General features: G+C 34.5%; 1 protein-coding gene across 3 annotated transcripts; it reads right to left on the bottom strand.

The window, feature by feature from the left end:
- Positions 1–267: 267 nt before the first annotated feature.
- LOC149539069 (kinesin-like protein KIN-13A) lies at positions 268–18,238 on the bottom strand. 3 transcript variants are annotated; one of them, XM_089800425.1, is made up of 14 exons: positions 17,972–18,238; positions 17,719–17,841; positions 16,703–16,956; positions 16,107–16,328; positions 10,596–10,787; positions 7,842–7,946; positions 6,747–6,824; positions 6,468–6,549; positions 6,133–6,295; positions 4,658–4,936; positions 4,335–4,553; positions 3,622–4,243; positions 2,168–2,233; positions 268–680 (listed from the first exon to the last, which is right to left on the bottom strand). In XM_089800425.1, the coding sequence occupies exons 3-14, from the start codon at positions 16,892–16,894 to the stop codon at positions 510–512; spliced, it is 2,391 nt and encodes a 796-aa protein (XP_089656551.1). In that variant the 5' UTR covers positions 16,895–16,956; positions 17,719–17,841; positions 17,972–18,238; the 3' UTR covers positions 268–509. The 3 variants fall into 3 exon arrangements, with proteins under 3 accessions (XP_089656551.1, XP_089656550.1, XP_089656549.1); XM_089800424.1 differs by having other exon boundaries at positions 17,719–18,238; XM_089800423.1 differs by having other exon boundaries at positions 6,133–6,291; positions 6,464–6,549; positions 17,719–17,977.
- Between the last annotated feature and the right edge of the window lie 468 nt (positions 18,239–18,706).

The following is an 18,706-nucleotide window of genomic DNA, read 5'->3' as shown; positions in this document are numbered from 1 at the left end:
TTAAAAGGCTATAGGTACCTTCAGTACATGTATGGTCTCTTTTGACCATTTTTTCATAGCAGATTAATAAAAACTTGTATATAGCAACTAAATTATCCGCAAAATGTACAACCATGTTGCATATTCACAAGAAAAAACAATATTAAACAATTAAATTGCGTAAAAATATCTTAATAGTAAAGTTTCAATCAACTCAAAGGGAGCTTCCATCTCTCTCAGCATAACATCATGCTTTCCTGATATAAATTAGCAAAAACCAAGAGTAGATTTTGGCAAGTGAAAACCATCGATCTACTTCATTACAGAATGAGATTTCATTTACAGACTACCTTTGAACTAAATTTTTTTGTCTACATATCCATGCAGAGTACAATATAGATATGAATATCATTCTCTACATATTTGCAATTTGGCAAACTGAATACCAAAAGAGACATTCCCAAGAAGACAACAGTAATATCACCTACAATGAAAACAAAAATGTATAGTTTCTGAATGCTTAACACAGATCATTTCAAGCTTAATATGTCTTGGTCCTTCAAATTTTTCTGAAACCTTGCCAGTCGCCGCTGCAGATTCCTCACGCTAGTTGCTTTTATTGCTAGTACTTGACTTAACCTGGATACATATTCATCTATGTGGCTACCCGGCATCTCAACATCTGATAGAAGTTGCATTTCCTGAAACACAGTAACTCAAAGTCATCAGTCCATATTACATGGATTCTTTATACATAGAAATCTGCCAGAAGAGATTGGCAAATTGCAATTTATGCAATCAATAAAACTTCAAAAAAGTCGAATCTCAATTCTTAGAATGAATGAACATTGAAATTCCAACTGTTTTTTACTTATTCAACCTGTCAAGTTACTGAGTGTTACATGCCATGCTATTGTACTTGAACCAAATCAGACTATATAAAAAATATGATAAGGGAATCGCTGCTTCCCAAAGGTTCACAGAAATACCACAATAAATACACAAATACTGCAAGTTTGAATGCTTGCAATCAAGTACTTAGCTACCACTACTTATTAGTGTGCGTTAAGAGAAATTTGTGGCCCAACAATGTTCTAAATAAAGTATCCCATAAATTGATTCCATTACAATATTGAAATCTCTATCCCCACAGACAAGCACAATGCCATACTTCACCATTGTTTAACTGGACACCAAACCTCGTATTCACAGTACAAGAGTAATTAGAAAGGCACTAAATTTTCTCACCTGTATATTCATTGAATAGATAAAGTTTGTTCTGAAGACAGAAAGATCTATAATATATTATTTTAATATCAGAACACTGCAAGCCAAGAAACCATTTTTTCTTTTACCAAAAGTTCAAAATCAACCTATCCAAGATTATCCTAAATGTTGACACAGTAAAATCACGAGAATCATATGCCCATCTATAAATTATGGTTGATCTATTAGTCTTTTACTTGCAAAAAGTCTGTTTCATCTAGAAAGCTCAAAAGCCTTTATTAAAGAGGAGTGGACACTCCCTGTTTACAAAACTGCTGTGTCCAACAGGACCTTAGACAAATGACAAAATATGGCAAGTAGCCTAAAAGCAATGAAGAAAAGACAGAAAGTGTCAGAATTTTTTTTCGATTGTACTTTCATTAAGACACTGAAGCCTTAACAAAAAGAACAAATCATAATGATTAGACAGGTATACAAAAGCTTGCATGCATCCAGTTTTAAGCTGCTAGATTAGCCCCATGAAAAAAGAAATCAACACCAACATTAATTTCTAAAAAATCGCAAATACACTCTGATAGAATAGCAGTTCAATGGGAGCACTGACAGCTCAGAAGTGTAAAGATCATATCAATAGCATAAATTATGCACTAGATTCAGATTTATGCAAACTCAGGACAGGATAATTTGACATCTAATAAGAAATTTCTCCATATAAGTGGTGAGGATTGTAAAGAAAATCTGCAATTGAGAGCAATGGCATCTATTTTTATAATTATCAAAAAAATTAAAAACATTAAAGCTTACTCTTCATAATCAAAGAGAAAACACTCATTCCTAAATGCAAAGAAGAAAATATGTAGACATTGTGCTGCAACTAAAAGTACAATATCAACAAAAAAAATTAACTATATTAACAAGGACATGGTGTGATCAAGGCAATCAATGCCCATAATAAACTCACATCGCGCACTATATCCATCGTCTCCTCAATTTCCTTCCTGTGGGCTGCCACTAATTCCTCCTCCTCCTGTTATCAACAGAAAACAAGAATTGTGTGCTTTAACAAGATAATAACATACCATAAATCTACTTTTGGATATACATTGCCTGCAAAAAGACAAATGAAAAAACCAATTGCCTAAAAAGAATTTGAAAATAAATGGTCCATGACATTAGTCAGTTGAAATGAATTCAAGTGATCAGAGCAATGGGGCTTCCAAAGCGGACCCCACTAATCAAATTCCCAGCAGACAAAATGAGATTTTGAAATCATATAAAGTACCACATTCAACTCATTGGATTTGGTATAATCTATATTATAGAGCCAAGTGCATGTCTTGTGTGAATTTAACAGAAGAGATACACCCCTTGGTAGAGCAGCTAAGCCCAAGGTTGCATAACAACAGAATTTTACCAAAAAAGAAAAACGTATGGTGAATGCTGCAAATATGCATTCTAACACATATACATTATAAAAAATCAGCACAAGGCAAGAATGTCTGCAGATAAAATGGTCCCATGCAAAATAATAGATGAGTTCCTCAACAAATAAATAAGACAGCGTCATATATTCAAGTAATGAAAGGTATAAGAAGGAGAAAGAAAAAGCTTTGGAAGCCATGGGCAGATAAAAACCAAAATTGAAAAAAGCCCCTTCCCCTTTTACCATTTCTTCTGTCTTATAAAGAAATGTTAGGGAATGCTAAATTTGTATACTGAAGTTAATAAAGATGGATTCAAGAAAACCATGGTCAATATTCGTGATGTTAAACTGTACACCTGAAGGATAGTATTTATATCACTATCATGTTTATTCATTGTGCTTTAAAAAACTATACCATAAAAAATCTGCTTTATCTTATACATTGCCTGCAAAAAGATAAATACAAGATGAAAGTGTTAGGAACAATTATCTAAAACAAGAATTAAATTATTCCACTAAGCCAATTGAATGGGATGAACAAGAAAATGGAGCAATGGGGCTACCAAATCCAGCCTGCTGTGTTTGGCATGTCCCATGGTAAAGAGTTGAGGGAAGATCTTGGACAAATTTAACCTCAGTGAGACCCCTCGGTAGTGCATCTAAAGCCCAACGTTACCCAACAATGGGAATTCCCCAAATAAAAAGAAAGCTGCTATGAAGGCATAAGTAAGATACCTATGTCAGAGAAATACTGATAAGTATACAATAATCAGCACAACAGAGAATGTATGAAGAGAAAATAGTCTCATGCAAAGTCATGGATAAGTTACAACTTACACATCAAATAAATAAGACTGCATTGAAAAAAAGGTTTTAAAAGCCACATGGATTTTTTTTTAAAACATGCAACTTCAGCTTTTACCATTTCTTTCATTCATGAAATTGGAATCAAGTCAACTATGTGCACAAATATTCAAGTGTCAAACTTATACCTGAAGGATGGCATTAATATCACTATCGTATTCAGTCGGTGCACTACCCTTGAGTCTTAGTGATGCATTATTTGAAACATGATCATCTTTGTATTGCTGTTGATTCTTTTTAACTGCAGTAAAGACATCTGGCTTGCTATCTCCCTTGGATGCCCAACTCATCTGCTTATCGTTTTTTTCTTCTTTGCTTACTTTCTGCCGTATTGAAGAAACCTTCTGTGTTTTATCTTCTTCATTCAGATCAAACGAATTTTGGGCAACGTTAATGGACTTCCGATTGGCCCCAGAACCAACAATACCCTCTTTTATGTAAACTCTATCCTTGTCAACATTACTTGATAATCCACTCTCTTGGTTGTTACTGACCAAGAAATTTGAAGATAGACTAGAAGAAAGTCTGTCAAGGTCCTCCGCTTGATTATAATATGGCAAACTGTCTACATGTCTTCTATTATTATCTGCAGAAGTTATTCCACCATTATCGGAAAAATCTCTTGAATGGCCTTGATATAAAGTTGGTGATATATTTGTTGATATGGATACTGGATCCTTGGAAGGAACAGCAACACTCATTGCATTCTGATCTTTTCTTGAATTACTGCTCTTTGAGAGCCCTTTAACCCTGCAGTCCCATCAATTTGCATAAAAATCCACTCAGTAATTAAATTAAAAGATAAGTAGTAGCGGTCATACTAATAACATCAAATACACACCTATCTGCATATCTCAAAGTATTAAGTGTATGTTCACAGGAGCCCGTGTTTGGAGAAATACATGATATCATAACAGTCCGTGAATTCCCCACGAAAGAATCACGGAGCACTTCCGTCAGCTTGCTTCCCCGAAATGGAATGTGAATTTGGTCATTATCCAGGGCTCTTATACACTCTTTGAGAGCCAAAAGGCTTTTATTGATCTCTGCTCCCTCCATCCTGAAATAAAAAGAGAAAAAACAATTATGAATTTCAAATATCCAATCATTAGATATCAACACACTCCTACATGGCAATTCAAAAAATCATAAATTTTTCCAGACCTTGTTTGACGGTCATTATCAGTTGTGTCAGCTCCGCGCTCACTTCCAGCAAGGTCAATAAAGGACAGCTTCCCAGTTACTTTACCTTGCTTCTTAATTACAAGTTGCAGGATTGCATGAGACCTTGAAGACTCTTCATTGGCTCCAGTTGAACCTGTGCTTCGAGATCCACTCCCTTTCTCAATATGCTCCTTTACAGTTTGTACATCTGAGACTTCAAATTCTTCCAAGCCAACAATGCAAACCTGTTGCCTGCCATCCTCTCTCATGCATAATTTCCTAGTTGAATTTACAGGAAACCGATTTAGTGCTCCACTTAGACCTTTTGGATTCTCATAAGTCAAAGGTATAACAAAGGCAGAAATCGGGACAATTTACAAAAATAAGTACCATCCAATACAGGATGTATAGAAAATTTCATACTTACCAAGCATCAACTCAAGGGTCTGTATATTTCAAAGGACAAATGATTCCATGTCAGGTTTTGCTTAGTGAAGTAATGTTTTTCTGGTAAAAGAATGTTTTTCTCTGGCCATGGACTCTTTTGCTGTAGTAATTTGAACCAGACGTTTCCCTTATACGATAATATAATTAAACATGCCATGTTACCTAGAACAGGATATATGTTTACTTGTGAACTTTATGATTCCCATAACAATAAAGAATATACATTGCCAGTTTTTGCTTCATGCTTTTAATTACCGACTGGTATGGTTGTCTTTTTGTATTTCTGTAATATTTTACATGTACTGATTCCAGAATGTGGGGGAAGAAGGGAGCTGTTGGGGGAAGCAAATAGAATTCCCCACAAATTGAGAGAGAGAGAGAGAGAGAGATGGATTAACTGGGCAACCACAGTCCACCATTCATATACAGAACATTCAGAAAACACTCACAACATGGTCTTTGAGAGAGTGGTGTAAGAGCATATGCATAAAAGGAAAGTATTATAATCACAAATAAAAATTGAAAATCAAAAAACTTGAACTTGGATTTTGCATTGTGGAAGAGTATGTATGCTGTTTGACTATCAAAGTCGATAGGGTTCTGACAAAATAAAACCATGTCAATTTTAATTTCGATTGTTAATGGCACACTTCAAACAGAGTCCTGTGGAAGTGGCTACCCTCCTACATTTTTTACAGGTGTCCCCATCTACCTATTTTAATGTGAACTGTGATAATAGAATCTGCATGAGCTGCAGCTGGCAAAAAGGGAACTGGATATTTCAAATGCACTTGAGTAAAAAAAATCTGGTATTCATGTAAAAAGATGACAAGTACCAGTTTCCTGATGCGGTTACTTAAAAATGATAACAGGCCAAAGATATAAACAGAAGAAATTCACTTCACCCAACCTTTCTTTTATTGACTAACCACTGTAGAGATTCATGTACAACACAAACTATACTTTTTGAGTTTTAACTAGCATGTATTAGAAATGATTTAGCAAATTAACATGTCAAAAGTGAATACCTTCTGTCACTAAGAAGATCGTATAATTTGCCTCCATAAATCTCAAAAAAGCTAAGCCATAATTGAAATCCTTGCTCTCGGTAGTAAGGTTGTCTCATCAACTTAAGTATATCTCCTGAAGCTCTCAGTGGCAATGGCTGCATCGTGTATGTCTTTCCACTACCTGAAAACTTGACAATCCAATATATTGGCATTGAAAAAAATAGCCATAGTAGTGCACAACAAAAAGAACCTAACATTCAGCAAAACCAGCTCAATCAAAAGTACAGTTTCCCTATAACTAAAAACCAACTCAAGTAAGCCTACAGCTCTCTCCAGTCCAAATGGAAACTTGCCTGTTTGACCATATGCAAAGCAGGTAGCTTTGGTACGCTGAAAAATAATTGGAACAATGGGCTCCACAGTAACTCGATAAACCTGATAATCATCAAGAAAACAAAATATACACTTCAAAATAAATATTTAAAGCACAGGAACTCCCTAGTCTTAGTGGCAGCATTGTTTTCAAACTCTTCAAAACAGAAAATGGCATGTCTAGATACCAGTGTAACTAAAAGGTATTATATCAGTGCAAAACTTGAAACATCCCAAAAATTAAAACACAAAAAACTTACTTCATCATTTGTGACATTATCATCTAATATTGCATCAAAGACAAAGTCATGTTTTTCCACATATGCTGTCAAATCCACCTACATATCAGAACATGTGTCAGTAGACTTCAAGGATCTTCTCATGTACAATTTACAACAGACCTAAACCAGACAATTTTGACAAATATCTTAATGTGTTCTGAACCAAAAAGCATTCCTCTATTTACCCAGTACTTGATTGGATGTATTATACATATCTAAAAGCTGACATCAAATATTTACTATCAGCTTAGTTCCAGCTAATTTCCAAAGTAATCCATTTATCCAATTTCAAAATAGACAGTAATACAGAACTAAGTTCGCTCTAAAATTAAACAATAGCAATGAGTAGGCAGTTCAACAGGACTCATCAAATGTGTTTCCTGTGGGGAAAGCCACAGACTCTTCAGGACACACCCATAAGCATTACTATGTCAATAAAAAAGTGCCAGAAAACTTGACTATGTCAGAAAAAAGTGTTATTAAATTTGACAAACAAAAAACTGCTGGGTGGAACTCACAAAGACATTAGAATTCAGAATGTTGTGTGCCCACAAGATAGGGCACAAAATCACAGATGCCCCAGTATAGCCAAACTGATATGATTGGGAGAGGAACAGTTCAATATAGTTTCCCAGTACATAGGGCTTTCTCATACCTCTTGTTGTGTGTATTTATTAAGACTGCTCTTAGCTACAGCAATATTGAAACAATCTGCAACTTGGGCTCTGATGTTAACAGTCATAATATAGGTTCTACTGTCTGCAATAAAATCCTAATTGCCATGTAAAGGAGAAAAATATAGGATTTTTACACACTGACATTAAATACAAAAAAAGGCGCCAAATATATGGCAATATCTTAAATATGATATTTCTGATAAATTGAAGCACAAATTACAAGTGATGAAACAAATAACCTACTAAGAAAAGTATTGCACATAATATGCCATTCATAAGTTAAATCCATCACATAAAATAATGATAGGTTCTAAAGGCAAATAGTATTATGTTTAACACTATTTAGCCTACCATTAAAATCTTGCAAGAGAAACATCCTAGGAATGATAAGACAAACCTTTAATTTGGGCTCGTGGACAGTTAAACATGAAGTATCATTAACAGTGACAATATCTTCTTCCTTCTTAGCTAACTCCCTTTTATTCAAAGGCCTCTTCCGAACCTGCAGTGACATGGGCAAAGACGAGCAAGACATTTTCAAGAAGTACACAATTTAAATTGGTAATCAGCCTGACATGAATTCCATTTGAAATTATAAAACTGCAAATTTTGGAACATGGCAGCATAGCCAATGACAGTACAAGTTACGAATGTTTTGCACAACCTATCTTCAGTGAGATAATTTGAAATGAGTAAGTTAAAACTTAAATCTGTTAGAGAACTTACTAAACAATAATTTCTTAAGTATGCACATGTTATTATACTAATTTTTGGATCAATGGAAATCATAATGCAATAGACAAACAATTAATATACACTAGCAGAAACAATGCAATCTGAAACACTAAATAGGACACCATGTATGTGAAAATCAGAAATAAATAATTCGACAACCTTTCACGAGACACAGAATCGACAAGTGTCAGAAGACTTTATTTTTCTTTTATTTTACTATTTTTGGGGTGTAGAGACTACAGAGTATGCAGGAGATCTTTGATTAGCCTGGGATATATTACAGCGAAAGAGTGGCATTATCATGGTGCATATATCCAAGGCAGACCAGCAATTACCATATTTTAGTTGCTCGTAGAGAAATGGTCAGAGCCACACACTTAGCTTACCCAATTCTTTATGGTTCCTAGACCATACTACAAAAGATTTTGTGGCTAATAATAAAACAAAGCTTTGAATAATAACTAAATTCTTAAAGAAATGTGCATCACAAAAGTGATCCTTACACCTAAGAAGACAGTAGCATATGTAATGTTGTATCAAAGATTACTGGTAAGTTCATTGAATTTGAAAGCTTCGGGCAGAAACATTCAAATTCAGCTATTATAGAAATTGGAAATATCATGTCTATTTTTCAGACTTCTTGTTAAAGTAACAACATACTGATCACCATTTGTTAATACTCGAGATAGGTAAAACACCATGGCTATTAATAAAATATCACTAAAGCAGTCAATCAATGTGAATGAGTGTTGAACTAAAAATATTACTATACTTGGAATTGACTGCCAATTAAAATTAATGGATGTAAGAGCAATTCCATAAACACATACACATTTAAGCTGATGTCTCTTGTACAAGTCCATTTCATTTAGCAAAGAACATTTATGATTTTTAATGACTTTCTATATCCAGTTGCACTAGTATTATACCACTTTGAGTTATAGTTTAACATTTGAAAATTGATATTGAATCCTCAATTGTCAGTTGTCTTCTGAAGTTTATTGTGCACATCTTGTTATATATATATATATATATATATATATATATATATATATATATATGGACCCAACCATAACAAATCAGTGATTGAGTTATGCAGACCATTGAGACGAAATGGAGTTATTTACATTTTGGAAATTGGTAATTAAAATTTTATAACTAAAAGGATGGCATTTGTACACATAATATAATAGACATTTTAGGACTCCCTTGCCTTGGAGAAAGAAAATTCTTGAGGAAGCAAATGCTATTACATAACCCCCATCTCATTTCAACATCAGACCCAATAGCAATATGTTTCATAGCTCCCCCACTTTCAACTCTACACATCACAAAATACAGACCTCAGGAACATCTCCTACTCCATCATTTTAGCCATTCTCTCATTCAATTATTCTTGTTCTCCTTAATCTCCAACATTAGCTGCAATCTCAAATTTCAATGGCACTGTTTCCTGAAGATGCGAAGGTCAGAAGGGCAATACAGAATGCAACAAATGAACTTCAAAGGGCCCTTATAAAACAACTCCCCTCGATGGTAAACAAACAGGTAAAAACCTGGTAGCTGCAGCTAACTATACTCAAGACCCCAAAAGAAATTAGGTAAACAAATCTCTGAACAAGATGGGGCATCATTTCGATAGATTATAGAAATATATGAATAAGTGTGTAGCTACACTACTTTTAAATATAATCACCAGGAAATGTGGATAAAGGGTTATCATCCCCCAACCAATGTTTCCAAGTGACAGTATATATCCTTTCAATGGATCCGTTTTTAATATTTGATACAAGACTATTTTGTGTGTTGACTTGCATAGGATTCACCAATTGGAGTTTTAACATCATCTTATCTGGTCCCAATAACACCAACTTTTGGCTTGAAGATAGAAATTTTTTTCCAGCACTTCTCTTTGGCACTCCTGCTCAGTCAGAGTAACTTATATTTTCAGTCAGAACAACTTATTTTATGCACTTGTGGGCAATAATAATTTATTTCTATTAAGCAGGACAGTAGCCTGAGCATTTTACTCATAGCTTCCAATCCACCCTAGAAATTGCCCATGAGATGTAGCATTTATAGTTTAACAATAGTAAGATTTACTTATATGTTTAACAATAACACATATAATCATGATCCAAATTTGAGCTAGCATTTTTTTTAATATTTTATAAATTATAGCCTGATACCTTCTATTAGCCTTATGGCAAACAGTAAATTGCTTATGAAGACCAGTGTTGTATTTATGTTCTTTAGAGAATTCTGAAATTGCATATTTTGACACTAAAAGAAAGCATTTTCAGTTTCCATTGCATTTTGTATATTTTTCTGCACCCAAATAAATACTAATAGTGATAAATAACAATTTTTTTAAAAATCATTCAACCAAAACAAAAGAAAAAACAATGTACCATACCACGACTTTAATCTTTGCCAAATTGCTATCCTTTCCACCATTTTCTCTTTCAACCATGGAAGAGGATGTAAACAGAGTCTCCATCTGTGCCTTTTGTTGCTTACCAGTAACTACCATATCAAAATCATTGTCATATCCCTTCTCAGCCATAGGAACAAATGGTGATGCTTCAAATGGTTCAGAACCTGCATGCTGCCAAATAGTGGAATCCATAATTATCATCTTCAAATTTGACACATTTGAAAGTTAATCACAAGTAAGAAGCTCAATTTTCTAATGAGACAGACTATCAATGTATGTCAATTTAATAATGATGATAAGAAAGCTATTCGTTTTGGAAGTCCAGATAGTCTCTTATTTATATAAATGTAAACTAACTATATGCATATCTTTTGACATATTTTCAACATGGAAAAGGTATATTTAATTATTAGAAAACTGCAGATGGACAGTTTCTAAAATGAATTCGCAAGTCCAAGAGTAGCAAGGATAGTGTATGATGTATGATGTTGTCATAAACAACCATTCACAAAAATACTTATGTTAGCCCTAAACGGACTTGTGGGACACAATGGAAACATAAAAAGAAAGCAAAACAATAATAATGCCAAAAACCTTAGACATTCACTCCAATTATAGGGAACCTTGTCAAAAAAAAAAATTTATGATCTACTAGAACGAAAATACTGAAAACAAAGTTAATCAATTATAATTTTAACAAGGGATCTATACCATCAAGCAAACAGAAAATCGTAGTTAAAAATTTCGCAGAACTTGCAAGTTGTTTGCAGAATAACTCTCAGTGTATGCCAATAACTTGCAAAATGCATAAAAATACTACAAATTTTTCAGTAAGCCTGTCGGCCAACAGAAAAGTCATTTCCATCATTTTTGCGCATTTGAGCTGTTACTTTTAAGCATTCAAGATGTGTTTTTCATGCACTCAAGCACACACTATATGAAAACATGTTAGGATTCGGGTGAGATCAATCTTGTAAATCCTATGTAATTTTTTACTCCTCATATCGTTTGTAATTAATTCATGAGGGATGAGGGATTCACCATCAGTAGTAATTAATTTTTACCATCAATTTTTTTACCTATACAATGATTAGAATTCACTGAGGGTCAGTAACTAATTGTTTGCCAGCATGAAATTACCATTTGCCAGAAGAATATATTGAAGTTTAAGGTTGTTTTGAATGCCCAACTCAATTGTTTACGACACTTGTGATGTTGATTTGGATGGTAATACTAGAAACAGCTCCACATAAAGACCATAAACACCTTGTAAGATAGGAAAAATTGTCAATCACTGGCATACAATATCTAAATATCAGAAAATCTCATCTTATCCATAAGACATTACAATTTTCTGAAAGCCCCCTAATCCATTATTTAATATGACAACGCAATAAATCTGCAACATGCTGTGGTGACAGAAATGAACAGATAGTCAAAGAAATAAATAAATATGCCAAGTCCAACAGACAGCGATTAGCTTCCAGAAAAGGATGAGATTCAAAAATAAAATATAATACATTAGGCAAATCGTGTGTAAAAGACAGTGATTCATCTTCCATTAAGCAAATGGTGTGTTAGTAATTAATTATTTCCCAAAAAGGTGTGACTTAATCAAAGGTAATAGAGAATTCACTTTAGAGTGTTGTGATTAAAAAGATGAAGGAATGCCTATGGGACATGACTCTCTCATTCCATGGGGTAAAGTATGAATATGTCTAACCATTGACTCCAAGAAGGCATTGAACAGAATGCAGAAATTTGAAGCAATTGAAAATTCAAAAAACAGCAGAGGTAATCGTGAATACAGCAGAACCACCAATTTATAATCTCTTAATTGTTTTCGTATGCAAGAATAAATATACATATGCATTTGTGATTATTTGTAGATGTGAATATCAATACACACACAGATGTGTATGTGTGTGTGTGTGTGTGTGTACAACCACTTGATTGTATGCAATTGATAAATATTTGAATCTAAATGTCTATGCATTTATCAATATGAATTTTTCCATAGTCAATCATTGTAAGGGAAGGAAGGGAATGAAAGGAGGGGGGAAGGTAAAAGATACCTCACTAGGTAGAACATATCATAAAGATGGTTAAGGACCATGATAACAAGGAGGATAAGGTCCTCATCTTGGGCCTAACATTGAGGGTCATTTTAATGACACCCTATTGCAGCCTCCCCCACGAACCCCACATTGAAAGAGATCTTCAATCCTAAGAGGGAAGGAGTCGATATGATGGAGGAGAACGGCAAAAAGGCCTCGTAAAGATGGTTGAAGACCATGTGGCCAAAGAGGATAAGGTCCTGCTGTTGGGCCTAGGGTAGAGGATGCTTGGGGCACCTCATCATGTCTTCCATCACAACCCTCATTATGGTTGAACTCCCACATTCTCATTGAGATTTGTTGTGTAGACTGATATAAATTTCTGAACCCTAGAATCAGATGTATTCGATGAGTTATATCTACATGATTATCTAATCTGGTTGCAGGTTTCCAAAACATGCTTATCTCATCATACTCTTGGATGAGGATTATATCTCTAACTATATTTTGCTCTTTGTTTCATATGGGATTTGTCGGTTCAGGGCAAAATGAAAGGCGATCCAAGAAAGCAAAATTACACAAATTAACTGCTTATGTGTTAGAGGTGAGTTATGGAGTTACAACCAGTACTGATTTATGAATTAAATGATTAAATTCATCCAAGGGAGGCGTTGGGATATGTTAGCCAGCTTGGTTGCCCCATTTAGAGGGTGAAAATGCTATATAAGCGAGGTGATATTGGTAAACATAAAAAGGAAAATGGTGAGTTAGATTGAAAAGTCTGTACACAGCCTTTGTTGGATTGAAAATACAGGAGTGATGGAACTGAATGTATTGTAATTTTGCATTTTAACACAAATCATGTTCGGCCTGTCTTCTTCATGGAGTTTTTTTCCCAAAAAGGTTTCTCAAAATAAATCATGTTATGAGATGACCTTTTGATGGTTGTTGATTTGTGCCTCTTTTGATGCTGCTATCTTGCGGTGATGTTATCTTATTTTATTATTGTTTTAAGTTAATATAAGGTGGCTATATTAAACATGTTAAAGTGGTTGATTTTAGCATCATAAAAAGTTGAATCTCTACATGGTAATTCCGTATCAGGGCAATTTAATTTCAAATTTGCATACAACTTCCAGATTTAAATATTGAAGCCTTGTATCTCCCCAATGGATCATAGCATGAATGGAATGTTAATGGTGAACAATTGGATTGGAGATTGTTCTTTTATCCAACACTATGAAGGTTTGTGAAGTCCCAAAGGTCATAATTTGGCTTGGTTGTAAAGGCACCATCTGTCAACCTCACCCTGTATAGCAGCAAAGATCCCGCAGGCTGCTGTCTGAAAAACCTGTTTGGAGCAGCAACCCCCACCTTAGTTTTAAAAAGCCAAAAGTAAAACTTGTTTTGGGTTCATCTTTTCCATAGATGAAATTTGAAATATATTAAGTTATTAACAGATATAAAAATAATAATCACATGATAAAATTATATAAACTGAAGTTCCTTTTTTCAACTATTAAATAATATAGATCTTGCTGACCACATTATCATTAAAAATAATCATATGATAAAATTATATAAACTGAAGTTCCTTTTTTCAACTATTAAATAATATAGATCATGCTGACTTCATTATCATTAATAAATCACAATATTTCTCGCTGAGCCCAGCAGCTTGTTTCCTTCAATGGGATCAACCAAATTGGAAAAATATCACGCATGGTGGTATTGGTAAAAATAAAAAGGAAAATGGTGAGACAGAGTGAAAAGTCTATAAACAGCCTTTGTTGGATTGAAAACACGGGAGTGATGGAAGTGAATGTATTGTAATTTTGCATTTGAAGACAAATCATATTCGATCTGTCTTCTTCATGGAGTCTTTCCCCAAAAGGGATTCTCAACATTTATCATGTTATGAGATGACCTTTTGATGGCTGTTGATTTGTGCCTCTTTTGATGCTGCTATCTTGCAGTGATGTTATCTTATTTTATTGTTGTTTTAAGTTAATATAAGTTGGTTATATTAAGCATGTTAAAGTGGTTGATTTTAACATCATACAGAAGTTAAATCTCTACATGGTAATTCCGTATCAGGGCAATGTAATTTCAAATTTGCATACAACATTCAGATTATAATATTGAAGCCTTGTATCTCACCAATGGGTCATAGCATGAATGGAATTTTGATGATGAACAATTGGATTGGAGATTGTTCTTTTATCCAACACTATGAAGGTTTGTGAGGTCCCAAAGGTCATAATTAGGCTTGGTTGTGGAGGTGCCATCTCTCAACCTCACCATTTATTGCAGCAAAGAAACTGCAGACTGTTGTCCCCAAACCCTGCTTGGAGTAGCAACCCCCACCCTAGTTTCAAAAAGCAAAAAGTAAAACTTGTTTCGGGTTCATCTTTTCCATAGATCAAATTTGAAATTTATTAATACAGATATAAAAAATAATCATATGACAAAATTATATGAACTGAAGTTCCTTTTTTCAACTATTAAATAATATAGATCATGCTGACCACATTATCATTAATAAATCACAATATTTCTCACTGAGCCCAGCAGCTTGTTTCCTTAAATGGGATCGATCAAATTGGAAAAACATTATACTGCTGTCCCCTCCATAAGAATCTTGACAACAATGATGCTTAATGATAAACTTCTTAGATTCTCAACAACAGCTGCACCCTCAAAAAGGACTGAGGAAATGATGAAGGACAAATGTGTCATCATTCAGGAAAAAGAAAATTAGACAACATAGTCTGAAGTGCAAATTAATGTGTGAATGAGCTGAAGAATGAATAGAACACATTAAACCAGTTATAGCATTTATCTATCAAGCATTAAGTGACAGCTGTGAGTCTGTGACCACCATATTTAAAAACAAATAAAAGCATGAAGGAACATGTCTCATCTTTCATGTCAAAGAACAGAATTGTGTCTTGTATTCATTAAGTGAATATCATCAAGTTAAATAATAAAAAGGGATACATAGGTGGGGCTGAAGTTACACCAGTCATAAATTAACTTGCAGCTCTACCAATTAGTGTGCAAGGAAGTATAAATCAACTAAGATTGCTTTGAAACATTGGTTAAAGTTTGTGCTTAAATACCAAACTACAAATATCAGGAAACCCAAGCTCAAACTGTTGCCATGAGAAATCTTTTAGCTGATTATGTATACCACTTGTCAGAGATATGGCAATCCGGATAATATTTATTGAAGAAATGAAGTGGGTTTTCTAATTAATTCCTCCATTCATAAAGATGTCCATCGCAAGGCAAGAGGTTGACCATTTTGTTTTCAAATAATCCAGTACCCATTTAACATAATTTGGCTCAGTTGTCCATTACAAAAGTTGCAACTACACCATGAATACAACAGGCTAGTCCATATGTAATTAAGTGAATGAATGACACTAACCTCATTAAATAGTTCGGAATCATCCATAGCATGCAGATCCAAGAGCCCCGCTCCAAACTCTCCCCTTAGCTCGGGTGTAAGGAAGCCATCCATTGCTGAGAATCCTGTGGAATTCTGCGGCATAGGAGTGGCTGGTTCAGATCCAGGATCCCCACCTAAATTCATGTTTTTCAGCATCCTATATAGTTTCTGCTTCTCATCCATTGTTTGCCCACCATATCCCTGTTCAATATTGCAAAATTCTAGATTACTTACTGCCTGAAGAAGCATATCATTTTTTATGGAATTGTGGAACAAATTTATCTCGTTCACTCACTGAAATCTACCAAGCATGTGATATTTGGAGGAAAAATGAGAATTTCAATAAAGTTTATAAGTAGGAGATAGCATGAGTCAATGAGTTTGACTCAAAAACTAAACAGTTAAATCCTGCTAGCAATATCACAATTCAATAAAGTTTATTTCATTTATTAGCATTTTTAAGATTAACCGCAAGGACCCTGGACTTGGAGTATCTAAAACTCAAGGCATTCTTTCTGTGATCCATCTTTCATGAAAATGAATGCACTCTGGTTAAGGGGTGACAAGCGACCTACCTGTGAAAAGAACCCGGGAAAGGAGCTGTGATTAGCAGCAGTGGATGCTGCCACAGGGGAAGCCAGATGTTGTAAGCCAGCAGACTGGAGCCAGCGAGCCATGACAGGATCACTGCTCCCATCACTCGAATTCCCTGCATTCTGCAGAGAAGCGGAGTGATCATATAGAGCAGCGGCACTGCTCTGTGGCATCTGGCCACCCAGGTGGCGATAAACGCGGCGTTGGGGCGCCAATGTTGTGTCGTAATGCCACCCTGCAAAAAAGAAAACAACAGATCTGGGAACTTGGAGCAATTTATTTTCAAAATCTAATGTGCTTACCAGAAAAAATAAATCAAGAAAGTCGGAGGTGTTGCCGTAGAAAAAAATTCAAAAATGGTTTTCTGAAAGAAATTTTAATAGTACACTAAATCTCGCTTAATATATATAGAGGCGCGCTCAAATCCCACAATGAGTAAATCGAGAGAGTTCAAGGGTTTACTATGAAAACAGATTTAACAGATTTAAATACTGTAATAAAAGGGGAAAAAGGATTCCAATCTCGCTTGAAACTTGCCAATCCGAACTCAAAATCTCAAGGGCTGACAATAAAGCTCTTTCAATATCATGCAAATTGAATAGAAGCCAAATCTCTCTTGAAACGTACTCCGAGGTGCACCCCAAACAAACAAAATATATATCTACCAACGACATTACTTGAAAATGCACTAAATCTAGCCTAAAATATACCAGCCAGAACTCGAAACGCGGCGTTTGAAGCAAATTTATTTATGAATAAGTGAATTCGCAAGCAAATTATATTTCAATTTGAAAAATAGCAGTTCAAGCTCGACTTCTCTGAAGCAATCGCCTAAGGTAATCAACAAATCTCAGAGTTTAACAACAAAAACTTGTTAAAAAGCAATAGATTAGAAAATGCACCAAATCAAACTTGGAATTCAAAAAGAGGACCTCAAAAACGCGCCAAATGCCACTCAAAAAACACCAAACTAATCTCCGAACCTCTGAAAGCATACCTTTGAAGAGAGGGGGAAATCGGAGTTTAGAGCGAGAAACTGTTATTTGAGCGCAGCGAGCCGATCTTACAGGTTTTCGCTTTCATGCCTTTACATTGAACAGCGCAGGAACAAAAACAAACCCTGAACAAAAAAATCTTCAGATGTCAACACGGTGTATTTGATTTTCAAATGCAAAGCCGGGCGATGCAGAGAAGAAATAATTCAGGTCCTGAAGCTCTAAAATCTCACAAAATTCAACTCAAATCCTCACACTTTTCACAGGAAAATAAATCCCAATGCAGAACAAAACAAGCTGTGCGCGATGGAACCTCCACATGTGCCAAATCTGACTGAATGGGAGCCAAACTGTACGAAGTCGGTAGCAAAATGCAGATTATCGGGAATAAAACTGGTAGATTTGGGAAACCCACAACCGTACGTAGGCGCTCGTATAATTTAAAGTCAGATTTTGGCCCCAACATCAAAAAAAAATCGCTGGCAAAAGAAGGTTCTGCTGTATCGAAGCAGGCAGGAACCCATTGAATAATAATAATAGTAATAATATTTATAAAATGCCTGCTAATTAAAAGTTAAATATAGTGTTTAGCACTAATTAAATTGATTAATAAAGGGAAATATTTTTAAAGGGACAAATAAAGCTTGAGGAGAGAGCTTGCTAATGAGGTTACGACCCTGAAGACAAGATTCCGTCAATGTTTCAGTCTGGGAGAACAAATATTTCTATTTAAATAGCAATTTCTTTTAATGAACTAGAGTTAAATATTTAAAGTGAGTTAAAAATGTATAATTATTATTTTTAAACAAGTGCCACATGGTGTCTTGTATTTGCCGTAAGTTGTAATAAAATATAGATAATAAAATTATAAAATGATTATATATTATTATAATAAGATTTGAAATAATTAAATTAATACAGAATTAAGTTATAATAGTATTCATAGTTTTTATATGAAAAATGTAATTATTAAAAAATGATGAACAGTGC

This window comes from Cupressus sempervirens, chromosome 9 (genome assembly GCF_028749045.1).
Source record: "Cupressus sempervirens isolate cs-2001-9-10 chromosome 9, ASM2874904v1, whole genome shotgun sequence".
Taxonomy (NCBI): domain Eukaryota; kingdom Viridiplantae; phylum Streptophyta; class Pinopsida; order Cupressales; family Cupressaceae; genus Cupressus; species Cupressus sempervirens.
This window is presented reverse-complemented; position numbering and strand designations above follow the sequence as displayed.

Bases quoted from the DNA above. Each gene is read 5' to 3' on its own strand.
- LOC149539069 (XM_089800424.1), bottom strand. From the start codon at position 16,894: ATGCCACAGAGCAGTGCCGCTGCTCTATATGATCACTCCGCTTCTCTG. The intron at 4,554-4,657 runs GTCTGGAAAAAT...TTTTTATTTCAG, and splicing joins GATAATGACCGTCAAACAAG to GATGGAGGGAGCAGAGATCA. The intron at 681-2,167 runs GTGAGTTTATTA...ACTGTGTTTCAG, and splicing joins CGATGGATATAGTGCGCGAT to GAAATGCAACTTCTATCAGA.